Source organism: Pteropus vampyrus, unplaced genomic scaffold, assembly GCF_000151845.1.
Source record: "Pteropus vampyrus isolate Shadow unplaced genomic scaffold, Pvam_2.0 Scaffold167, whole genome shotgun sequence".
Taxonomy (NCBI): Eukaryota; Metazoa; Chordata; class Mammalia; order Chiroptera; family Pteropodidae; genus Pteropus; species Pteropus vampyrus.
The window spans coordinates 2,447,096-2,473,742 of NW_011888948.1; the positions used below are offsets into that span (position 1 = coordinate 2,447,096).

The 26,647-nt window shown below is 41.1% G+C and overlaps 1 protein-coding gene across 1 annotated transcript; it reads left to right on the forward strand.

Moving 5' to 3' along the window:
* The first annotated feature begins 708 nt into the window (after positions 1–708).
* On the forward strand, positions 709–26,426 carry SERPINE3 (serpin family E member 3). The gene is made up of 8 exons (XM_023536722.1): positions 709–964; positions 6,141–6,374; positions 6,555–6,569; positions 7,312–7,509; positions 9,431–9,629; positions 15,523–15,623; positions 25,732–25,818; positions 26,311–26,426. Exons 1-8 carry the CDS (start codon positions 709–711, stop codon positions 26,424–26,426), a joined length of 1,206 nt encoding a protein of 401 aa, XP_023392490.1.
* Positions 26,427–26,647: the final 221 nt, after the last annotated feature.

The following is a 26,647-nucleotide window of genomic DNA, read 5'->3' on the forward strand; positions in this document are numbered from 1 at the left end:
GCTCTCTGTGAAAGTACTCTCTTTAATATAATTCACATCACAAGAATTCTGATATCCTAGGTATGATTAGCTCATGTGGTTTCAGGTGCATTGATATTCTCAGTATTTTATATATCACTCATAGGAGACCAGGACTTAGTCATGGGCCTGTTCCCTTATCCGTGTGTGTTTCTTAAGTGATTCACTGAGCTCTCTCAACCTCATCGCCTCTATATTTGAAATATAATAACAGCTACCTTGTAAGGTTGTTGTAATGTTAACTGAGAAAATACAAAGTCCTTTTTAACGTAGTGTATGATTTATTATTGATGGTAGACATGGCACAGCCATAAGCTGTCTAGGCACCAAGGAAAATGAGTAGGGTGTACTCTTACATTTCTTTTTCAACATTATGGTTTGCTTCTGATCTGACCAAGGCCTTGCCCAAGGTCACGCATCCAGTAAGGGACAGAAGCAGGCCTATAGTCCAGGGCTTCCAACTCATGGTTTGCTTTCACAGAGAGTGTTTCTAATGCAGACACAACAGGATGCAGTAAAGCAGCTGGGAGTGGGGTGGGACCGGGGCTGGGTAAATGAACACTCCCTTTCTAGCCAATCTTTCAGCCCCTGAACACGGAGCCCCGATGTCCCCATTCCAGGCAGGATGTGACAGTCTCTGGCCTCGCCCTGACCTCTTCCCTCTGAACTGCAGGACCCCTCCCTGCCTCCATGTGGCCTCTCTTGTTCACGCTCTTCCTCCTTCACTCCTGCCTCTGTGGAGGAAACAGCGACCTCCATGAGCACTTGACCTTGCTGAAGACAGAGTTTGCACTCCGCCTTTACCAGAGTGTGGCAGCAGACAGAAACGGAACAAACATTGTCATTTCTCCCTCCGGGGTGTCTATCCCTCTGGAGATCCTGCAGTTTGGAGCCCAAGGAAACACTGGCCGGCAGCTGGCGGAGGCCCTGGGTTACACCATCCATGGTAAGAGGCTGATCGCTCTCCTGCTCACACTCATACTCACACTCACTCTCACCATTGCTTTCACACTCAGGCCCCCTTGGGAGATGGGGAGCTCCCAGCTACCAGGAGTGGGCACCTAGAGAACGGTGACCATGTGGCAGGAATGTAGCAGAAAGCATTTAAACTTTGGATCGTGGTGACCCTTGATGATTTTTAAGGTTCCCTTTTAACCTCAGGTTCTATGGCAATTTTTCAGTTTCATTTCACAAGCCCTTTGACAGTGCTTACTAGGTGCCAGGCCATGTTCGAAGTACCTCGCAAATATTAATTTAATTAATTGTCACAACAACCCTATTGAGATAGTTAATTACAACATCATCCCTATTTAGAGATGAGTAATAGGCACAGAATTTAAGTAACTTGCCCAATGTCACACAGCTAGTGAGTGGCAGAGTTGAGACTCAAGCCCAGACTGTCTGGCTCCAGAGCTCACGCCCTTAACCAAACTTCTTTCATTAATTTGTGACTTCTAGCCCATACCATGTCTACCAACATATTTCTATGACTGCAGATTTTAGAACAGCTCTACCAGCACCAACGAGAGTTTCATGAATGCCAGATCAGACACACCTGGCCTACGGTCAAGGCCTCTGGCTTAATGCCTAGTCTTGGTAACAACTTATCAGCTCCTTGCTAACACGGACACTCATCACAGATTTTTTTCTTCTCTATCTTAGAATAAGTTGTCAATAAAAATGACAGGAGTTAAAATTGTGTAAGTTAATATTTTTTTAAAAGTACAAGAACTAATAACAACATAGTCTTGGCAAGAACTTCCTTTGAGCCAGAATCTTGTGGTGGCAAGTAAAGGTTAGCACTCAAGATATAGGGCCACAGGCACCAGCTGCGCTTCCTGACCCCCCGCATCCACAATATGTCCCCTGCCAAAGCAGTTCTCTTGATCCTGCTGGCTAATACAAACGTGTTTTCTCTCTGAGGATGACTAAAGACAGACATAAGTTATCGAGCTTAATTTTTCTCAGCAAGTGTATCATGGAAATAGACATACCCGTGGAGTTATTCTTCAGCCACATTAGATTCAGTGCAACGCAATTACCAAGTACAAATGAGCTCCTGCTGCACGGGCCAGTGCTATGCCAGGAACTCAGCATCCAGATCTATAAGGAAAACTCTGAGCACCAGCAACCTGGTCTCACAAGACTGATGCACGTAGACATACACTCCAACACAGGGCAGTAACTGTATTTATTTGAAATCAGTTAGTATGCGGTGGGGTTGGGGGGCGGGCTGTGTGTATGGTGGGGGGTGGGGTGATTTATTCCCCTGGCAGATCAGGAAGGCTTCTCAGAAGACATGATGTCTGAACAGGGTTATGAAGAACAAATAGAAATAGGAGAGAGGGCCAGGCATTTCAGCCTAATTTAAAACAGTGTCCAAGAGGTCAGGATTAGGAAGAAAGCGAGAAATGCACGGGTAGCTAGCTATCCCACAGAGAAAGGAGATTGATCATCGTCAATTCTCCATTGTCAGGTACCTGGTTAACCAAATTTGATGATTACCAATGTCAAGAATGCTTAATAGTCAAACTCTGTGAACATATCCCACCTTTTTTTCTTACTCATAAACTGCTTTATTATCTTATGCGGTCATAGTTAATTATTATCAACGAGAATGTGCTGCTTAGAGTTCTCGCTAATAGACTATCCCTGTAGTTTGGTTTGCCCCAAGACGGCTCAGAGAATCATGTGTGTGCTGCTTAAAACAACCCACCAGGTCCCCACCACCTGCCCTGGCCCAGTCTTCTTTTCCAAGTCAATATAGACCAATAAAACACGAGTAAAAAGCGGCATCAAAGCACGTCCTGGGGTCTGTGGCATTGCTCCTATTTAATCAACAGAAAGATCAATCCAAGTTTGCAGTGGGACACATTAGCACTATCTTCTTCTCACTGCGTTTCTAGCCAATATGTGACAATCAGGAACTTCGCCAGGATTTCTGCATGCTGGTCAGACAAGCACAGCCTGAGATTCAGAACAGACACCTGTGCTGTCCCCAAAGAGTATCTTTGTTTTCACCGCATGAAATATACAATTTCTCAATGTTCTCATTTTTTAAGAATTTTCATCATTTTCCCAGGTAAATTAGTAAAGAACACTTTACAGCTTTCTATCGAGCATAAGAACGCTGCTAGGAATAGAGGCCTCAGAGATGGAGATGGCCTGACCCCTGGGAGAGAATTCTGTTGGATATGTGTGTGGATTTCACTTTTACAGTCATTATGTCATTTGATCCTCAGAGAAACCACATGCAATCCCTAGGCCTCCATTAATAATTCCCATTTTACAAAGGAGACAAGAAGTTATTGATTTGGCAAGACTCAGTTCAGCCAGCGTGCAGGTGGTGGAGCCAGGATTCAAGTCCCAAATTCTCTGACTCCAGATCCTATAGTCTTTCCACAATTCCCCACTCTAAGCCACTGAGTAGTTGCATGAATATAGATACAGCTTGCCTTCTCCGATTTTCACCAGAGGTAACTTATTACTCTCTCACACCAACCAACCCCTTTAGACGTCATCCTAAATCTAACCCTCTTTCTATTTCCAGACAATCAAAATATCAGCATCACAATAATGGTTTTCATAGTTGGGGAATTTATGCATATTGACCTTACAAAGTCAGAACCCATCAAACGCAGTGTCACATTCAGAAGGTCACTTCAGCAAATGTATTAAAATGGAAGGCCCTCTCCATGCTGGCCTCACAAATGAGTTAAAAGGCTGGTCTGCAGCAAGACCCATGAAAATACCATTTCTTCTTCTAGCACTTTCCTCTCACTCTGCACCGGTCCCAGGGACCCTCTCCTCAAACTCCCTACACCTCTCCCGTGACACTCCTGACCCACTGCAGCCCCCATGGTTTTCCTTCCTCTGCCTCCCTCCCTGCTCAGAATTTAGTAGAACCACCTCAGCCCTGTCCAGCGAGAAAGATGCTCCTGCCCCGCCCCCCTGCCCCACCCAGGAGCAGGGGGCAGGAAGAAGAAAGCCCTACGTGGCAGGTTTCTCTTTCAAGTGCTGCAGTCAACGAGCTGTGTCATAGCTCACATCAGTCTCCTTTGCCCTGTCACTGACAAGGACCTAGAGAATGCATGGCAGTGAAGCAAAATCGAAGGCTTTGTGTTCCATGGGGCTTTGCGCCCGCGTTCATCCCAAGAGGAAAAGACCTCCCAGGCAGGGGAGTAGAGTGCTCCCAGCCCACCTGTCCTTCACCTGTGGGCAGGAGGACAGTGAAGCATCCCCTCCCGCCACCCTGATACGGAGCAAGTTTATTCACTTGTCTGAGCCCAGCTCCCTCGTCTGTGAATGATCATAATAGTGCTTAATTCCCAGGGTTGTTGAAAGGATTAAATGTGATCATGAGTGTAGTGTTTGGCACGGTCCGGGAACACAATCAACCATCACCACTTTTTTTTCCCATGGTGCTATCCCGGCAGCGTCTAGGAAATCTCTTCCTGTGTGCAGATGGGCAGGGACGGACTAGGCTCAGGTGGAGAAAGAAAGCTAAAGCTACTCTAATGAGTCTGGCTATAAGGATGGCTGGTCCCTGGCCCAGAGAGGGTGAGAGTACAGGAGGAGGGTTGTGTGAGCATCCCCAAGGCCGCCCTACAGTGTGGACTGCTGGGATGACCGATTCGCCCCTGCAGGCAGTCCACACTCGACAGGAACAGGATTCTCTAAGTTCGTAAGACCTTCCTCCTGATTTTAAGTTTGTTTGTTTGTTTTTCATTCATTTCTTTTCTCACTAAAACAAAAGGCAAGCATTCAAGTTTATAATTCATGAGATATATATCCTGAATTTGCTGTTTACAGTTGTAGATTCTAAGAAGCAGCTTTGGTAGTAAAGTTTTATGGACAAGTGAAATCTGTTCACAGCTGTGTTCCACAACTGGTGGCCAGGGTCTATTCCGGGTGTCCCCCAGAGAATTTTGGCCAGGCAAGTCAGGGGTCTGCGGCTGCCTCCTGGCCTCACCTCCGAGACATGAAGGGTGTTGGAGTAGATAGACCCCCAAGCCAGGTCACGGACACATCCCGAACGGGTGTCCCGAGAAAACCAGCCGGGGCAGGGTAGTACAGGAAGAGGGTGCAAATCGTGTATCTCAAAGGGATGATTTGTAGACAGACACAGGGCTGTGCCTAGGAGGAAGGCGACGGTGACAAGCGAAGGCCAAGGCCATGTTCCAGAGCCAGGGCCTGACTGCTGAAAAACCCCAGCCTGCATGTGTCAGAAGCAGGAAGCTTAGATACTCGGCTGCATTCTTAGCAGTGGGTGAGGTCTCACTCCAGCTACAGATGCCTAGGGGAGAATAGAAGCCACAGAGGTGAATGACAGAGTCCAAAAGAAATCCACTATTAATTATGGAAAGAAAGAAGCAATCTCCTTTATAAACAATAAATAAGTAGAAGTCCAGCTGCCATCCAAGAAGGTGGAAACTATCGACTCTCTCAAATGCTTATTATTTCCTCCACTTTCTTGCAGGCTCTCGCTGACAATAACAGAGCTGTCCGCTGGGTTTTAGGGAGTGGGGAGGGGAGGTTTCTTACCTTTCCTCTGTGTTCCTCCAACTGAAAGCACAGTCCTGAAAGAGGCTGCACCCAAACGTCACTCAGGCTTGTGAAGTGCAGCCGGGAGGATGGATTTTAGGTCCTGTACAAGACAGATTGACCATCTGACACCCTGGCCGCCGTCCGTTACTGTTACTTACAACTTTCCCCATAAACTGGTTGACTTCGTAAATATTTGAAGCCCCATCACTCTGTGCACCAGACCCACAGCTTTCCCAGCCCTCTCTACTCTAGCACTACTCAACATTTCTGAATCAAGAAGTAAAGGAAAAATCGTCTCTGGCATGTCCACAGTGTTTTTCTGTTCATCTTAGTCACAGCCTGATTTCTTTCAGATTTAACACAGCTTTCCCCGCCCCTCAACTTTTAATCTATGGATCCAGGCTAATTCCTGAGCGATTTAGCTATGACTTTACCAAACTAACTGTATATGGTAGACGAACTTTATAAAACAAGAGTGGAGTTGCTGGGGCCCCATTTTAATGCAACATGCAAATGGAGGCTTGCTCACTCCCTACTCACGCCACTGTCAATTTATCCAAATGCCTCCCTCACAGACCGAACAGTGAGAGACTTCCTGCACGCTGCTTATGCCACGCTACCCAGTTCCAGCCAAGGTACCAAGATGGAGCTGGCCTGCACCCTTTTTGTGCAAGCAGGAACGCTGCTCTCCTCCTGCTTTGTGGAGCAGGTCTCCTGGTGGGCCAACTGCAGCCTGGAGCCAGCCAACCTCAGCGAGCCCAACAGCACCACCGTCCAGGACAAGGAGTGGGCCTCCAGGCAGAGCACAGGTAAGAGAAAACCATCCATCTCAATGAGGCTAACGTCAGATGGCTGTAAAGAAAGAATACCACCCATTACTTGTCAGAAGCCATGCAGATGGGCGGCCCTCCACTGCAGCTGAAGTTTGTCCTCCTGGGAGACCCTACCCTGATTTACAAATTCCCTGTCTCAGCTCATTGTGCTATCAGGGGGCCAAGGTCACAGTTAGCTGCTCTCAACTCCAAGGCAATTGTCCTCTAAGAAAAAGGAGCAGTTGGTGTAGCCGTGCAGAGTCAGGCCAGGCTGCTTGGGTTCAGATCCAAGATTTCTATCTTGGGCAACTGGGCTAATGGTGGCTTTGCTGCTGACAGTACGTGACTTTGGACAACCTCTCCAAGCCTTGGTGTCCCCATCTGTAAAACTGGGAATAACAATAGAATTGGGGGAAGGAGTTGGTGAGGACGTATTCAAGCATTTAGAACAGAGCCTAACACAAAGTATGCATTTATTAAATAAATAAAAGGCTGGGGAAAAAATTGTCCCTTGAGGAGTGGTCAGCCTGCTCCTCTCTGGAGGGACTTTAATTTAAAGACCATTCCCTGGAAGTTTTTGTCTAAGCAAAGGCTCTGCTAAGGATGGGGCTTAGCGGCTGGGGAGATGGGGGTGAGGTGCGGTGGGTAACACTGCGCAGCATCTCCCAGCACAGCGCCCAGCCCCTCCCAGGGGTCTACCTGAGCTGTGCGTGCCTAACGCTTCCTAGGAAACGGCCCCAGGTGGAACCAGCTAGAGCATCCCGACCTGTTCAGAAAAGAATTAAACCTTGGCCTTCAGCAACAACTAGTTATAAAGGCGATTCTGCAACTAATAGGTACTAACAAGCAGGCTACAACCTGACTTCGGGAATGCCTCAGCACCCTCCAGAGCGTGCACACAGGTGTCACCACATAGTCGCTTTCCCGCTTGCAGGTTTGGGCCCAGGGGACTCGACATGGGACCAAGGCAGTGCAGCATTTGCTCAGCTGGTGCTCGTAAGCACCCTGTCTTTCCAAAGCACTTGGTGGCAGAGATTCTCCTCCATGGACACTCAGCTCCTGCCTTTCACCTGTGCACAGGGACGTGTCCTCCAGGTCCCCATGATGTACCAAATGGCCGAGGTCAACTACGGTGAGTTTCTTTCCTGCCAGCCAGGGGTCTAAAGTGGAGAGACCTCAGAAACAGTGTGGCCGGGAGGGGAGACCAGGTCTCTGCTCTTAAAGCATTGAGCTTTTTCTGTGGTTCCCTCTGCCGTGCGGTGTGTGGAATAAAGATGAGGGAGCCGGGAGACTCACAGAGGACAGCGAGGAACCAGATGGGGAGGAGAACCCCATTTCATGCTTGACATTTCCCTCTGCACTTCGTAAATGGAGGAGTTAGTGTGAAATCAAAAATGTTTGGACCAAACCCCCTCCCCTGGCAGGTAGTCCCATAAAATGAACTTCACTGTGTGGTGCTGAGAAAGGATGGAAGATTGAGAGTTGTGTCTAAAAGGCTCTTGAAAGCATGTCCACACGGAAGGGGCCATGGTCCTGACATGCCACCGTTCTGTCTGTCCACTCTGCCAGGTGGTCACTCATCCTGGTCAGGGGTGGTACGTAATGCCAGTGAGTGCTGGGGAGCCCCGTCTGGCAGACTGGTGTGTGGCGTGGACAGTTCAGTGGGGCCCAGCAGGCAAGGGAGAAGGCACCCCACCACCCTACCCCTCACACCTCCTGTCACTCATTTGTGGGCTCAGCCCCTTCTATTTTGTGTGACTAATGATGTTCTCACCTAAGAAAAAGCCAATGAGACTTAAATCATTGTTTTAGGAACTTTGACATTTAGAAAACTTGCTATCATTCTACTTTGATTCCATGCAAGACACATTGTGAGAGCTCACTGAATTTATTCATTTGCTTATTCGACTAGTAATTATTACCAGAGGTCAAGTAAGATGGGACTGGAACATCTATTAAATAAGTAAATATACATTTACAATATACTACAGTTCTTGTTCTCACACCTGCCCTTTGCTGCTGTGCCCTGTGCTGGATGAGCTGTCAGCCGTAGGACAGCCAGTGGCTCTTGAAGCTCTTATTCCTCCCAGCATGCCCTGCACGGTGACTGGCACGTAATAGAGGCTGAGCAACTGTTGATTGATAAAGTATAGAGTAGGAACCATGCCCCTGTCTTTCCTCACTGAGCCTAATATTTTACCTTAGTGACCAGCCAGCTCCACTGCCCCCCGGCACTAGGGCCCAGGACTCGCTGTCCTCCCACGAAGGAATTGAGCCTGGAGCTCCCCAGAGGCTGCTGGCTCTCCCCACCCTGCCTGGATTGCTCCATATTACTTGTCCTCCTTGCCCCATCACTGGGTCTGGACGCTGCCTCTGTTTTCACCAGGGACACTTGCTGGGTCTCCCTGTCTCTGGCCATTTGTGTCTGCTGCCACCTCTCCCATCACATGCTTCTGAAATCATGCTCTGCCCGATGGGCTGGACTTGTCCTTGGTCAGCCATTGCCATTGCCCACAAGCTCCCAGCTGTTCAGCCTGAGACCTATTTGTTTATGTCACAGGGTACAAATTTTCTGCCCCTAGGTTAGATCCAGCCTGGAATCATGTTGTATTAGGCCTATGTAGTGTTTTAAAAATTGGGAAGTTGTATATGACATCTGGGTTTACGGCTTCATTAAAAAATAAGATCTGGCACAAAGAGCCTGCGTCCCCACATGGCTACAATCAGCCAGGATTGGAGCAGCTGCCCCTTTAAGACAGGGTCTATGGTTCTCCCATGTGTCATTGTCCCCATCGTGCCCAGCCACTGCAGGTCCTGTGACTCAAGACTTGTGAATGTATCTTAGAGATTCTAGGTCCTAATATCAGAAAAGGTGACCACAGTACCCAACAACCTTTGACCTCAAACCTTTGGCTTCCTGAGAGTGAGGTGGACACCCTCTTAATGACATGTATTATTTCCCATCCTGCGAGCTGGCCCTTTCCAGAGACTGGCACTGTTTGGTCCCCCTGGCTCCCGAGACAGATCTAATACCCCATTCACTGAACTTCCAGGCCAGTTCCAGGACCTTGTGGGTCATAAGATGGGGGTGCTGGAGCTGCCTTACCTGGGAAGTACAGTGAGTCTGCTCCTGGTGCTACCTCGTGACAAAGACACCCCACTGAGCCACATTGAGCCACACCTCACAGCCAGCATCATCTGCCTCTGGTCTTCCAGCCTGAGGAGAGCCAGGATGCACGTGTTCCTGCCCAGGTAAACAGCGTATCATCCTTGCAGGGTGCTCTACGGCGTAATCGAGCTGGCCAGGCCTGGGTTAGAGAACCCAGGTGGTATCACTCCAGGGTCTGTCCTGAACCACTTGGCAAGCTTGTCTAATGTACCCCTCGAGGTTAGGCCAAGCGGGAGTTAACCTAGAGTTTCAATCCATTTCAGAATCACTGCTGACTAGCTCATGACACAGACTGAAAGGAACTAATTTTCTGGGGTGTTCTCAAGAGGAGGTATCATACCTTCACTGGACCATACTAGAGCCCCCAGGTCTCCACTTCAGCTTCATGTCACAAGCAGTTGTCTGGGCAGGGAAAGAAGGGCAGTGCACTGACCTTGGAAGAATGTACCCCAAATCTTATCACATCCTAAGAGTGTTCAACTGTCATTTGTCCAAAACCAAGAAGGTAAGATAGCTTACATAATTGAACAAATACAGATATAATTCTAATCAGAAGGCAAATTAAGGCACTAAGATTTAAGACTTTAAGTCTCTGTGCTAAAGGTTTCCTTCTTTCGCCTCTAAGTAAACGGAGTGAGAATTTCTTGTACTCAATAGGTACAAATATAATTTATTTAAAAGTTAAACGATGGTGTTAGATTTTGCTTTCCCCAAGCAAAACCTATTTGTAAAACTCATTATTTTACAAAAGATCCCTCACTGAACATCTTTAAATGATAAGCTTCTCCAATACATTGGAATCAGAGTAGATTTATAATGAATTTGTAGACCAGCATTAAGTGGGGACTGCTTTCTGAGGGCTCATTTTCGGCATGTGGCTTCTTCACGGTCCTTCTCACTGGCCGCTTGGCCTCTTCTACTGTCCAGGCTCTCAGCAGTGCAGAGCCAGAGGCTTTGGCAGTGCTCCCTCGAAGAGTTAAAAATAAGTCCAGGCACTGGAATAAAAACGCATAAAGAAAGACCCAGTAAGTTAAGAGCCACGGTCTGAAGTGACATCTGCTATAGCCAGAGCAGAAGGTGAACTTAACTCTACGATAAAGCCTGTCTCTCCAAACCAAATCAAAGCACGAAGACACTAGCTATTTCAGCAGACCTCTCTGGCATAGAGCAGAAGCATTTTCTTCATATCAGAAGTGATATATGTGTTTTTAAAATCCACCAGATCCCATAGTTCCAGAACGAATTTTGCCCCTTCCTTCAAGGAGCTGTTGATTAATCACCTTGCGTGTGGTTTGTAATTTTCTAAGGAAGTTTTCTTTCTTTTTTTTAAAAAAAAAATGAGATTCAATTCACATACCATAAAATTTATTTTTTTAAATGCAAAATTTAGAAGTCTAGCATATTGGAAAGTTGTGCAACCATCACCACTATCTAATTCCAGATCATTTTCATCACCTCCAAAAAAAAAAAACTCCATACCCAGTAGCAGTCATTTCACATTCCCCCACTCACAGCCCTAGGCAGCCACTAATATACTTCCTTTATGGATTTGTCTATTCTGGACATTTCACATAAATGAAATCATACAGTGTGGCCTTTTGTGTCTGGCTTCTTCCACTTAACATAGTGTTTTCAAGGTTCATCCTTATTGTAGCATATATTAGTACTTCATTCTTTTTGTGGCTGAATAATATTCCATCATATGAATATACTACATTTTGTTTATCCCTTCATCAGTTTTTAGACATTTAGATGCCAAAACACTTTTGGCTTGTTTCTACTTTTTGGCTTCTACAAACATTCATGTGTACATTTTTGTGTAGATGTATATTTTCAATTATCTTGGGTAATATCAAGAAATGGAATTGTGGGGTCAAGTGTTAACTACATTTTTTACTCTGAGGAACCACTAGACAGTTTTCCAAGGGGATGCAGTATTTTACATTCCTACTAGCAGTATATGAGGGTTTCGGTTTCTCCATATCCTTCTCAGCACTTGCTATTGTTTGCCTTTTTCTTTTAAGTCCCTCTTCGTATTTAATGTACAGAGTTTCTGCTTGGCATAATAAAAAGGTTCTGAAGTGAATAGTGGTGATGATTGGACAACAATGCAACAATGCACTTAATGCCACTGAATTATACACCTAAAATGGTTTAAATAGTAACATTTATGTAGTGTATATTTTACTACAAGTTTTTCATGGAGAGAAGGGACAAGGAAAGAGGACAAAGACTGCCTCTCAAATAATGAATTAAAAGGTAGGGATTATAATAAAGCCTCCATTCAGGAACCGTAATTATTCTTGATTATGTTAGGATACATTCACCTTCTCTGTCCTCCAGCAATGCCCTCCTCTGTACTTTGGCTTCCTCTTCAGGCTGGAGGCAACATGGTTGCAACCCATCTGACCTCATAAGTGTGTGTAACAACAGCTGTAGGAAAAGAAAGCCTTCTTTTTTTTTTTTTTTTTTTTTTTGCATTATAGCCATCCTAGTCAGTGTAAAATGATATCTCATTGTGACTTTCATTTGCATTTCCCTAATGGCTAATGATGTCAAGCAAATTTTCATGTGCTCATTGGACATTCGTTTATCTTTTTTGGAGAAATATCTATTTGAATCCTTTGTTCATTTTTAAATTGGGTATTTGTCTTTTTATTGTTAGTTATAATAATAGCTTTTTATATATTCTGGATACCAGTCCTTATTAGATATATTATTTGTAAATATTTTCTCTCATTTTGTAGGCTGTCTTTTCACTTTCTTGATGATGTCTTTTGAAGCACAAAAGTTTTTAATTTTGGTGAAGTTCAATTAATCTATTTTTTTCTTTTTTCTTGTGTTTTTGTTATGTAATAGCTAAGAAACTACTCCTTAACCAAAGATCTATGTCTATGTCTTTTATCTAAGAGTTTTAGCTCTTATATTTAGGTCTTTGATTCATTCTGAATTAATGTTTGTATATGGAAGGAGGTAGAGATCTAACTTCATTCTTTGCATGTGGCTATGCAGTTGTCTCAGTGCCATTTATTGATACATCCCACTGGATTTTCTTGGTACCCTTGTCAAAAATCAATTGACCATAAATGTTTGGGTCTATTTCTGGACTTTCAATTCTATTCTATAGGCATAAATGATACTTTTGCCACTACCACACAGTCACTGTAGCTTTTTAGTATGTTTAGAAATTAGGAAGTGTGAGTCCTTTAACTTTACTTTTTATGAAGATCATTTTGGCTATTCTGGGTCCCATGCATTTCCATAGGAATTTTAGGATCAACTTTAGTTTCTGTCAAAAAGACAGCTGAGATTTTGGTAAGGATTCTGTAGAATCTGTGGATCAATTTGGGGGATATTGCTTCTAACATTATTACGTGTTTCAACCTATGAATACAAGATTTTTCATTTTCTTTAATTTTTTTCAAAGATGTTAGTTTCTAGTGAAAAAATGTGCACTGCTTTTATTAAATTTATTTCTAAATATTTCTACATATTTTATTCCTTTTGATGTTATTATAAATGGGTTTTCATTTTTGGATTATTCTTTGCTAGTATAGAGAAACAGTTGATTTTTATATCTTGATCTTATGTCAAGTCACCTTGATGAATTCACTTAGCTCTAAGTGTGTAGGGGATTCCTTAGGATTTTCTACAAATAAGACCACGTTATCTGTGAATAGAGATAGATTTATTTCTTCCTTTCTAATCTGGATGCATTTTATGTCCCTTTTTTCTTCTTTCATAATTGCCCTGTATTCCCCCCAGTACAAGGTTAAATGGAAGAGGTGGGCATCCTTGACTTGTTCCTGATCTTAGGGGAAAATCATTTGGTATTCACCATTAAGTATGATGCTAGCTGTGAGTTTTTTGTAGATGCCCTTTTTTGGTTGAAAAAGTTCCTTTCTACCCCAAATTTGTTGAATGGCTTTTGTTTTTGTGTTTATGAAATGGTGTTGAATTTTGTCAAATGTTTTTTCTGCATCTGTTGAGGTGATCGTGTGGCCTTTGTCCTTTATTCTATTAATATGGTGTCTCTCATTGATGGGTTTTCATATATGGAACCCACCTTGCATTCCTCGGGTAAATCCCACTTGGTTCTAGTATGATTTATATGTTGCTGGATTCAATTTGCTAATATTTGTTGAGGATTTTTGCATCTACTCATAATGGATATTGGTCTGTAGTTTTCTTGTGATATCCTGATTTTGGTAAAGAGTGTTTTTTAACTCTGGACATTTTCGTAGCATTTCTTCTGGACCGACCTTCATAGCCACACCTTACTTTTACTATTATCATAACTTACTTTTACTATTATCCTTCATTACTAAAAATATTACCCAGTTTTATCAACTACGTCAATTGCCATGTTTGGCTTCAGACATCCCATAGCTCTTTCTCAATATCATTGAGAAAAAATAAAACCACAAGGGTAATGATAAAATGTGTGAGCTGTGCTGGGCATTGTTCTGACCACGTTGCATGCATGATTTCACTTAATGTTCACAAAGATAAGAACTAAACACTACTAGGCTTGTTTCACAAATGAGGAAACTGAGGCCAAAAGAGGTAAAGTAACTTGTCCCAGGTCCCTCAGCTAATAAGAAGCTGAGCCAGGAATCAACCACGAGCACTGGATTCCCAAGATCGTGCTCTTAACCACTACTTCTCAGCATTAAGGGTCTTCAAAAGATGTGTTTTAACTATTTAAAAATTTTTCAGAAGAGGCAATCAAAAATTGTTTTGAGAAATGTCAGCATCGACTTGAAGAAAGCATGTACCTTCTTTTGGAAACTATTCTGAAGATCCAAAACATCCATTTATGAAAAAATCTGATACTTTTGTACTGGTAACATTGCCTCACATGGCAATGAAGATCTTTGATATTAAATAGTCTTGTCCAGTATTTTTACTCTCCTAAAAGTTCTGCATGGTTTAGAGAAAAAGAGTATCTAAATTCCATTTTGAACTTTTTTTATTTTCAAAGAAAAACAATTTCAAAATTCCTTTGAAAGATGCTCGATGGTAAAATTTTAGATACTTTGCCCTTGGGAAAATATTGCAAAGTTAGTATGCTAATTCTTTCTCCTCTCAGGACTTACTGGGAAAACCAAAGCTTTAACTTGTATTTCTTCTCTGCTGTGCGTCAAAGGCACACACTACACACAGCAAACACGAAAATATGTCTTAGCAAATGAATATAAACATATTAAATGAGACAGTCTATTAATTATCAGTCAGTCAATAACTTCTCCGCACCTACTCTGTGTGAGATGCCACACGAGATGGGAGGCAGCAAAGCGTAGAAGGCAAGCTCTGCACTCAGACAACCTCGGTTTGAGTTGAGCTCCACCGTGCTCTCATTATGTCATCTTGGGCAAGTTTCTTAAACTCTTTAAAGCCTCAGTTTCTCATCTGTAAAATGAGGATAATAATAACATCGTTATGCGAACATGAAACAAAATAATCCACATAAAATACTTTTCTTAGTGCCTAGCACATGAAAATCACTCAGTAAATATTAATTATTAGGGAATAAAAAGTTGAGAAGGATTGCCTCCTATCTCAAGTAGTTTATAATATGATAAGTAACCATAATAGGAAATGTTCTATACATCAAATGAGTAAAACAAAGTGTAAATGGGGCTTTAATAACCAAAGATCACAAAACAGCTGGAGAGGAGGGGATAACAATTGAATTGGGCTTAGAGAAAAAGTTAATAAATCAAAGACAATCAAGGGAGATGGAGGACACCTGGGAAGAACAGCCGATGCAAAGGTAAAGAGGAGGGATTAGATTATTGTGGTTAGGTTATTCAGAGAGTAGAGTTTATGGGAAGGACCAACGAAAGATAAAGCCAGAAATGATCCCGGAGAACCCTTACTTCCAACTTGAGAGTTTGGTTGTATATATGGTGTGTATAAAAATATGAATAAGAATTTTAAGTAAAAGTTGATGGTTTGTTTTTTTTTTTTTAGATTTAGGATCCAAAATCATTACAACTTAAAAAATATTTTAAATTCTTGGGGAGTCACCGATCTTTTTGATCCACTCAAAGCTAACTTGAAAGGAATTTCAGGTAACGACAGTTCTTCCAAGCTTTTTGTCATTGTGTTTGTAGGAAGTTTTCTAATTCGATTAAAGGATTCTCATTATTTTTACAGAACTTTCAGTGGTAATCAGCCAAAGTTAACATTATTTAAAAGAATAAAGAAAGTGCTTTGCATTACATAAGAATTTGTTGCTTCTGAGAACAGTTGAATTGGGGTTACACTTTGCAGAGGAAGGGTGTTTCTTGAAACCTCTAAGTATCATTTTCGGAGATCACCTTCAGAGTGAGTTCAATGACCATAGGACACACTACAACTCACCTTCCCTCCACCCATCGTGACCAGGAGCATGCCAGAGATATTGGTGCAACAACACAGTTCTTGATTCTGACCTCCCACTCTCATGCCAGCCTCACCATCATCCTGTTTCTCCCTCCCTCCCTGTACTTACTCTGTCCTCTTCTAATGAGCCAACCTTGAAACTTTCCCTCATCCATCTAACTTTTCTTCAAATTATCTATGCATCTGTAATCTTGCCCTAAAATAACCTCCTTCTCAGAGTCTGTATTAAATTTCTTTGCCCATAGTAGACATGCTACTACTAATCAATAAGAGCTGTGTTTGCCTATGATTTGACAGGGGACGTACATCAAATATTAAAAGAGAGTGGAATGCCAGAGCCTTACATTCCAGAATCCTCTCAGGAGACCATTAGCTAAACTATTGCCAACTCCAAAGGCTCAGGTTTATTTCTGTTCTACATAGTAGTAAATTATCTGTACAAAGATGACACTACCACAGGCATATCCATTGGCCTTGACATTTTCCTTGCCCAGTGGGCTTGAGAGTCTCTATTTTGAATGCTAGAACCTCATAGCACAGAGAGAATTTTTCTAATTCTTAACTCATAATCAAAGCAATCACAGAAAAAAAAAATTGGGAGTTTGGTCTGCAAGAAAAGTCTTGGCTTGAACTTTGGATGTGACCAGACTAACGGGCAGAGTTACTTATCAAATATAACACAAGAGGAAGAATCTATTTTAGAGTATTTAAAATCAACCAACTCTCTACTCATTGCCTAAACATGCAAAGAGATAAACAAAGCAATAGTCAAGTGTATGGACTCAGTGCTTCCGACAATGCTTGGCGCACAGTGGATGCCCACTGAATATTGTTGACTTGGTTTGATGACTCAATCAGAAATTTCCCCTGGTGACACAGGCATAATTTGGCCCTGCAGGGGAAGACTAGAGGGCAAGGAAAGAGCAAAGGATGGAGAACTTGAGTGCATCCTATCATTAATAACATGAAAAATCCAATCGTGGTGTCTTTTTGAAATTCCAGAACTGAGCCACGACATCCCTGTTGTTGAAGGCAGTACCATTGTTCTTTAGATCATTGTGGTTCAGAACTTTGGAGCCGTTTTCGACCTTTTCTTCCACACTACTACATGTAGTTCACTACTAGGACTTACTGATTGTTCCTTCATAGTTCTTAAATCTCTGCCTTTATGTCATAGAAGTACATCTTTAAATGCCATCATCCTGTGTCCTCAAACAGGACAGAGCTTAACCCACACTGTGCGGCTCCCCCATCAATAATGACTTTCGAAGCCCTTAAGCTTGTTTGACAAGATCTAACAATCAACCTAGTTTAAAAAGAATTTTTTTGATACCTAACCTCTTTTATTAAAATGCAATTAAATTCTACTTGTATTTGTTTAAACCACTGGAAATATAGGCTTGTGGATCAGGCTAGGTAAATAATTATTGAGCAGTTAATATGTGCCAAGTATAAAACTTGCATGCACGTTTCCTATTGATAAAACATGCCAGCCTTATAATCTTCTCCCATAAAGTTTTGTTCCTCTAATGTAGGGGTGACAAAATGATGGCCCAACATCTGTTCTTATAAATAAAGTGTTATTGAAACACTGCCACTCCCATTTATTTACAAAGTGTCTATGGCTGCTTTCCTGCTCCAATGGCAGAATCGAGCAGTTGCAACAGACACCGTATGGCCCTCAATGGCCAAAATATTTAATATCTGGCACTTTACAGATAAAGTGTGCCAACTAAAATATTGCTTTCCAATAGCTCTTCTTTGAACATAATCAAGAGACGAATCACTTCTGTGCCCAAGTGTGCTGTTGACTTAATTCTGGAGACATGGCCACTGAATCTCTCTAGCAAATAATTTGTTCCATTATTTCTAAAATAGGCTAGCTACCACCCACCTCACATCTTACTTGTGGAAATGAAATTCTTTAACATATAGCAAAACAGCAGCAGAAAGCTTACCAGAGGGTAAACAATCAGAAAATGCTGGCCTTCCTTCCTATAATTAACGAGAGGTCACCAAGCAGTTTGTACTATTGATGGAAGTTCAACAACCACAGGAGAACATTTGGCCTTTTCTTTTCAATTTGGTTCCAAAGCCCAGAATCATTTTACTCAAAGTCTCTATCCCCATTTCAGAGTCACTCATCTCTTCCTTCATGGCATCAAATCCTTTTTTGCTGCCTGAAATACTTATTCAATATCATTTCAAGGCCCAACTCAGCCCAGGGTATAATTTTTCCCTTCAAATATCCTTGACACTGCATGTCATGAAGCTTTTAATAATTTCAGTTTCACTTACACTAAAGATACCAGCTAGAGATGTACTTCTTGAGCAATCGATCCCATGCTTCCTAATCCAAAAAATAGTCCTTGGGCTATTGAAACTTAAAAAAAAAAAAAACTATTTTATTCATGACTTTTATAGAGGAGTAGTTAGTTTCCAATATGCTCAGTAGAAAGCACAAGCTCCCTGTTACTATGACTTAAATGAGCAAACCACCCATAGCTGTTTGGCTATACACTGACTTTAACTTATGCCACACCCGATGGTTGCTCAGAACTGCAATAGGTCATCAGGATGGTGAGATGTCCTTTCCAACTTCAGTCCCCATCTCATGAAAATCAACTAGCAACTATCCATAAACAAGTCACCATTGTGAAAATCCCAGCACCCAGGGATGAGGCTGAAGCACCCCTCTGAAACAGAGACTAAGAAGGACTACATTAGAAGGGTGAGAGGAACAGCTACACCCGGACTGCATCACCACTCCCCCAGGCTGACATAGCACTGCACCAACAGAGCTCCCCGGGGCCTATCGTTTCTCCAGTGGGAAAAGAGAGCCCAAGGTAAGTATCCAGCTCATCTAGAATTATAAGGTGCTTCCTGGCAGGCCCACTCAGGTCTCACATCACAGGAACCACTGGGGATCAGATAGAGATGGAGAGGGAGGAGGAGCAAGGCTTACAGTAGCATCCCTCAAACCTTGGCCAACCATGTTCCCACTTGCAGTAGCACCTCAGCAAAAGACCCCAGCCAGCAGCAATGCCAATTTGCAGAGAGAGGAGCTGCTGGCCTTGTCTGGCCAGAGAGCTTGGTTAGCACTGCTGCCTGATTTGGGTTCCCATTCAGTGAGCCATACTACCACTCCACTGAGGCAGGGAAGCAAATTCACAAGCCCACCCAACTGCTGAGCATAGCCTTAAGTCCTACCCAGCCATGAAGTCTGGCCAGAGAACCCAGATAGCGAAGAAGTCCATCCTATAGCCTTGCTTGGGCAAAGAGTCAAGCCAGTAGCCCTGACCAACTGTTGAGCATAACCCCTGGCCCCATATAATCAGGGAGCCGGAACAATAATCCTGGGCAGCCTCGTAGCCCAGCCCACAATAACCCAAGCCACAGAACCAGCTTACAACCCCACTCAGCAGTGGAGCCCAGCCTGCAGTCCCACTGAACTTCAGGGCACAGCCTGTGGCCCCACATAAACATAGAGCCCAGCCAGTAACACCATCCTGATTTGGTTAGCACGGCCTGAGACCCCCACCTGACCAGCAATTGCAGAGCCCAGCCTATAGCAGCCCATTCATGGCATCTAAACATTGATACCACCTTGCCAGATTAGAGCCTGCAACTTCACCCCTCCATAGATGATTGCAGAGCTATTGGCCCAACCTGACTATTGGGCATAGCCAGAAGTTCCGCCCAAACAAGAAGCGAAGTTCACCAAAGAAATAGAAACCATCAGAGAATAAAACAGAAATTCTAAAGCTGAAGAATACAATGACTACAATGAAAAATTCAAAAGGAGCTTCAACAGTAGACTCAACCAAAGAAAGAATCAATAAAATAGAGGATAAGTCATTTGAAATTATCTAATCAGAGGAGCAAAAAGAAAATAAAGAGTGAAGAAAGCCTATGGGAGTTGGAAACATACATAAAAAAGAAACAATATACACATTACACAAATCCCAGAAGGAGAAGAGAAAGAGACAGGGACTGAAAGTTTATTTAAAGCAATCATGAATGAAAACTTCCCAAATTTGGGGATAGAAACGGGCATCCAGATTCATGAGGCCCAAAGAATACAAAATAGGTTGAACCCAAAAAAGGGCTACACTGAGGCATGTTGTAATTAAATTGTCAAAAATCAAAGACAAAGAAAGACTTTGAAAGCAGTGAGAAGAGACAAGTTACACACAAAAAACCCCCATAAGATGATCAGCAAATTTTTCAACAGAAGCTCTGCATTCTAGGAGAGAGTGGGATAATGTATTCAAAGTATTGACAAAAAAAAAAAAAAGAAGAAGAAGAAGAAGAAGAATATAGCAGGCAAAGGTGTCCTTCACAAATTAAAGGAGAGATTATGCTGTTCCTAAACAAACAAAAGCTGTGGGAGTTCATCACCACTGGACCTGCCTTACAAGACAGGCTAAAGAATATTCTTCAAGCTGAAATTTTAAAATGCTAATTAACATTATAAAAACATATGAATGTTCGGAAATTACTGTTAATGGTAAATATAGTCAAAATCTAATTAGTATTGTTAACGGCGGTGCATAATTAATTAGAACTACTCAGCAAATGCAATAAAGTCGCAGGATATAAAATCAATGCACAAATGTCAGTTGCATTTCTATATACTAACAATAAACTATCTGTAAAAAAAATTAAGAAAACAATCCCATTTACAATTGCATCAAAAATAATGTTTAGGAATAAATTTAACCAAGGGGGTGAAAGATCTCTACATTGAAAACTACAACACACTGATGAAAGAAATTGAAGAAGACACAAATAAATGGAAGAAAGGATATCCTGTCTTCATACATCGGAAGAATATCGTTAACTCTCTATATACCAAATCAATTCTCAGATTCAATACAGTCCCTATGAGAATTCCAATGTCATTTTTCACAGAAGTAGAGAAAACAATCTAAAATGTGTATGGAACCACAAAAGACCCTGAATAGCCAAAGCAATCCAAAGAAAGAACAAACCTAATTTCAAACTATATTACAAAGCTATAGTAATCAAAACAGTATGGTATTGGCATTAAAAACAGGCACATAGATGAACGGAACAGAACTAAGATCCTAGAAATAAACCCATGCATATACATTCAAAAATATTTGACAAGTGAACCAAGACTACTCAATGGGGAAAAGATAGTCTCTTCAATAAATGGTGTTGGGAAAACTGGATATTTACATGCAAAAGAATGAAACTGGACCCCTATGTTACACCACTCACAAAAATGAAATCAAAATGGATTAAAGACTTAACGTGTCTGAAACTATAAAACTTCTAGAAGAAAACATTGAAAAAAATCTCCTTGAAATTGGTCTTCACAAGGATTTTTTGGATACAACATTAAAAGCACAAGCAACAAGAGCAAAAATAAACAAGTGGGATTATATCAAACTAAAACCTTCTTCACAGCCAAAGAAACAACTGAAAAAATGAGAAAGCCATCTATAGAATAGAAAAAAATATTTGCAAACCATATATCTGTTCAGGGACTAATATCCAGAATATATAAAGAACTTGTAACTCAATAGCAAATCGTCATCATCATCATCATCTAATTTTAAAATGAGCAAAGGATCTGAAATAGACACTTTTCCAAAGAAGATATTCAAATGACCAATGGGTACATGAAAAGGTGCTCAACATCTCTAATCATCGGTGAAATGCAAATCAAAAGCCACAAAATCACCTTACACCTATTAAAATGGCTATTATAAAAGAGATAGTTAACAAATGCTGGCAAGGATGTGGAGAAAGGAAATCCTCGTGCACTGTCGGTGGGACCGTAAACTGGTACAGCCACTATGGAAAACAGCATGGAGATTCCTCAAAAAATTAAAAATATAACTACCATATGATCCAGCAATTCCACTTCTGGGTATATATCTAAAGGAAATGAAATCACTATCTCAAAGAGCTATCTGCACCCCCACGTTCATAGCAGCATTATTTACAATAGCCAATGCATAGAAAAAATTCTAAGTGTCCATTGACAGATGAATGGATAAAGTTGTAATATATATATATGAAAGGAGGAAATCCTGCCATTTGCAACAACATAAAAAAAATTAAAGGCATTATGCTGAGTGAAATAAATCAGAGAGAAAAGGACAAATCCTATATATCACTTATATGCAGAATCTGAAAAAACAAACAAACAAAAAAACTAAACTCATTGAAACAGAAGATAGTTGGTATTTGCCAGGGGCAGGGAAAGCAATGGGGATGGAGGAGTAAGTGAAGGCTGTCAAAGGGTACGAAACTTCCAGTTATAAGTTCAGGGGATGTAATGTATAGAATGGTGACTATAGTTAACAATATAGTGTTGTATATTTGAAAATTGCTCAGGGAATACATCTGACAAGTTAATACACAAGAATTATAACTATGTAAGGTGATGGATGTGTCAACTAATCTTACTGCGGTAATCATTTCACAACACATACATATATCATTACCTTGTACAACTTGAACTTACATAAAACTACATGTCAATTATATCTCAATAGATCTGGGGCAAAAGACAAAGAAAGGTGTGAGGAATGGGCTAGAGGAATGGAGAAAGCAACTAACACAGCCTAGTTTCAGAGGCCCTTCCAGATTCTTTTTCGCATTCTGTTTGTCCTAGGCTGCATGCTATGTGACACACACTGTCCACCTTTTACAATTAAGTGAAAAAAGATGAGAAAGAAACTAGAAGCAAATTCTGGTGATAACTTTTTTAAAGCCACTAAATTTTCCAATAGTAAGTAATAATAATTTAAAGACAAACAATATGTTTATCTTGCTTTGCATGAAGCTTAGGATCAAATATAGGAACATTCATTTACATTTTGCAATCTTGTGTTTACACGTGTCAAGTTATGAAGACTCTTAAACCTTTTGAGTATAACCAAGCACAGGCAAAGAATGGCGGTCTCACTAACAAAACAAAAGGGCCATAGAAACAATCATCTGATAAGATTCACCCAAGACCCATTCTATCCCGCACCCTTATGATTTTACAGATACCAGCCAACACATCCTTACAAGTGAAATCAGATTAAAGAACTTTAAGGCAGCTGTTTTTATGGAGAAATGAAACACATGTACAAGTGTGAGTAGTGTCTAATAATCATTGATCCGACATTTACTACACATAACCATTGTTATACTGGTTGCACAATGTACAAAATATTTAAAATTAGTGAGATAGCTTTTGTCTCCTAGGAACTAGAATCCGAAAAGTAAGGTTAACACGTAAACATGTTAGAAGATGTTACAGAAGAAGGGTGAAGAGTATGCTAAGAGGGAGAGTAAGGAAGAATCTTACTCCTTTGCTTTGGATATTGAAATGTTACATAGGAGTGAATGGGTTTATGGTATGCTATAGTTTCCCAAAGTTATGTTCCCCAGAATGCTAATCTGGCAGATTTGGAGAAGGGCTGGTGTGGATGGTTCCATGGTTAAACACTACACATTATGATCCTCCTGTAGGACTCACTGCGAACATTAGCAAATTAGCAGCTCTGAGAAATCCATTACTGAAAACAAAGCACAAAACAATTCAACCTGCATGTCCCATTTTAGTTAACCAAGGAACTCTTTTACAGCACCTGTATACAGTCTTGGGAACAAATTTTGGGAAAACAAGCTGTATGACCTCAATGGCACTAAATGGTTGCTAACACTGCAGGAGAGAATGAGACCAAAGCCAGGAGAATCCTTTGTGCTTGGCCTCTTTTAGGTTGATTTAATTCATTGCACATTTCAATACCTACTTAACAAAATTAAACACATAGGTATCTGCAATACAAGATCAAGCAAGAAGAAAAACACAAACCCATAGATGACTCCTGAATTTCCCCTCCTCCACCCTGCCCCAAGGGTCACAACACAAATTTTATTACATGGCACTTCCAATCAAGTTGCTGAATTATGTCACATTTAGGACATACTTAGTGACCCAAAACACTTATGCCAACTAGTTGTTCTAAATTCTTACTTTGACCACAAATGTCAGTCTTCTGAAATTTTAACTCTTTTCAGAGATAAAATGTAAGAGATATGGATGCTAAGTCCTGATAGGCTATGGGTCTTGGCTTATGGCTATGCAAAAAATGGTCATTTGACCATTCCTGTACTGTGAGGAAGAAAAGCTATTAAAATGAAACCCATCAGTTGGCATTCTCAAGAAACTGAAATAGCTAAGTCCATCTAACCAGATTCATTCATATCAAGTGGTCTCATTTCTCATATTGTGCCAAGATGCCTGGACTCTAACATAAAAACATTTACTATACTTTAATAAAGGGTTTCATAGTGAACCTCTGCTCATTTCATTAACAATTATTTAAAATGTTCAGATACCATACAAGATAGTAATGAAGTTAGATTAGTAAAACCTTCTTATGGTCATCAAAAAACCATTCTTTATCCACAATTATTATAGAAAAATATTTTTTGAAAAAATCTACAGAAAAAGACTAACTGCTAGAATAATCAGATTCTTTACTGGTTTTAGGACAAGAGATGCCAGGTGAGTGCTTCCATTGATTTTTCACTTTCTCTGGCCCCTTGCACCCCTGACTGATGCTAGAAAACAACTGTTCCTTAGAGAGAATTAGGCCAACTCACAATTTCTTGCATATACGAAATTTACAAGATGGGTTAAATGCTGCATATTCTATACTGTGGGCTGGTTTTATTCTCTAATGACATTCATTTGCCACCTCCTTGTAAATGCATGAAAAATGCAAAACAATTTAAATACTAGTTTAAAATAAAACTTTCTCAAAACACATGTACACCAAAATGAGTAAGATTCACACCTCAGGTTCCTTTCCAGTGGCATACTAGAGTTGACTAGAATACTTCTCAAAAGGTGGTAGTTTGTGTGGAGGGATGCAGGGCAATGGGCACTGCAGTCAGAAAACCTGCATCTGCCCAACTCTCAAGTGTGTGACCTCAGATGACTTAACAGCACTCTAAAATGAAAAGGTTGGATGGAATGATTTCTGAAGTTTTTTCTAGTTCTAAATATTAACTTTTATTCTTTATTGTGTCATCAAGTACCATTTCATAGAGAGTTGTTTAAAAATGATTAATGGTTAAATTACAAAATTCTATCTAGTTCCCTTATCACTCATATTCCTAGTTGCTAGGCTTTATCTTTAAAACTGTTGGCATAAAACTGTTATAGTTCTAACCTCTCATTTTCTTGGCAGATTCTAGCCTATGAGGCCAGCTAATTGCATAGCTGGTACACCTCAGTATACAGAATGCAGTCCTGCATTAGACATATTTTCGGTACACTGAATTATGCTTTTTAAAGCCTATAGTACAAAAGTGTGACTTTGTCATTTAAATGTGGCTCTTAAAATGCAGTCCAAGAAGGCATTCAAGGAAAATCATCTCGGCTTAAAATACAGATTTCTGGGCTCCAGAATCTGCATTTTAATACATACGCTGGCGATTCTTATACCACCAGTTTCAGAAATACTGGCTGAAAGCTGTAAATATTAACTAGAAATGATTTTTAAAAATAACTTTAAAAAATGGGGCACAGCTCTGAATGTTAATTAGGGGTTTTTGGGTAATTTGTCAAATTTTAGATTGTGAAAGTTGTATCAAATATTGGTTATTTTCCAAACAAATCTCTCCCTAGCTAGACAGTAGGCAGCATGAGACTGAAACTAAGCACAGTGCTTTCTTTAAAAATGTACTCAAATCCTCAAACTAAATGCATCAAAAATGCAATAAGCAATTCAAATTTTTATTTCCTGGGGTTAGGCCAAGACGACTTTTATGTTTCCGAAGCAATCCACAAAGCCAAGATTGAGGTTTCAGAGGAAGGCACCAAGGCATCTGCAGCCACAGGTATGCTCATAAGGGAAAGTCAGCAATACCTGGTCACACTGCTGCCCATATTTACCTTCGTTAGATTTATCCAGTTCAATTGTCATATTTCTAAAACTTCCCACTGAAAAGTCCACATCCCAATGTGGGAGGGCAGTTTTAAAGAAAGCAATGTTAACAAAGAGCAAAGTTTTTGACAAATAACAGGAAAAAAGAGATATCCATTCTGAAAAAGATGTGTACCATGATCCCCATAAACAAGGAATAGAGCCATTCTGAAAATTACCTTCAGTAAGAAATTTATTCCATGAAACATTTAAAAAATAAGATACAGGGTTCACTAAGTGGTATCTTTTTAAGTTCCCCATTTACCCCATCATAACTCTAAATATCAGTAAGATGCTTTATTTCTTCAAAAAATCAAAGGATATAACTGATTTCATATCCAATTTTAATGACTTTCCTCAAATGAATAGAAAGTGCAATGGGATTCTTCTATTATCTTTCCTGCAGCTCTTTTGTTACTGAAAAGGTCTCGGAGTCCTTTTTTTAAAGCTGATCGGCCATTCATCTTCTTCCTGAGAGAACCTAACACAGGTATTACAGTATTTTTGATAGAATTCAGATAAATTAAGTATTTATTAGCATCTCTTTAGCAACAAGGGCTCATTTGTCCACTGTAGTCTAAATCAAGCATTCCCTCTAAGCGATGCTAGTTTCTACGGTGCTTCAGAAGCTTCCCAGTTGCCATGTCATAGATCCTGAGAAAAGGGAGTATTTCCTAACTACAAAGGAAACTAATATCCTCCTCCATGGATTTTCTTTTCACACCTCTCTCTCTGGTCATTTG

Excerpts from the sequence above, each read along its gene's own strand:
- SERPINE3 (XM_023536722.1), top strand. The coding sequence starts at position 709 with ATGTGGCCTCTCTTGTTCACGCTCTTCCTCCTTCACTCCTGCCTCTGT. Across the intron at positions 965-6,140 it reads CCTGGGTTACACCATCCATG|ACCGAACAGTGAGAGACTTC; the intron begins GTAAGAGGCTGA and ends CCTCCCTCACAG. Across the intron at positions 15,624-25,731 it reads TAACTTGAAAGGAATTTCAG|GCCAAGACGACTTTTATGTT; the intron begins GTAACGACAGTT and ends TCCTGGGGTTAG.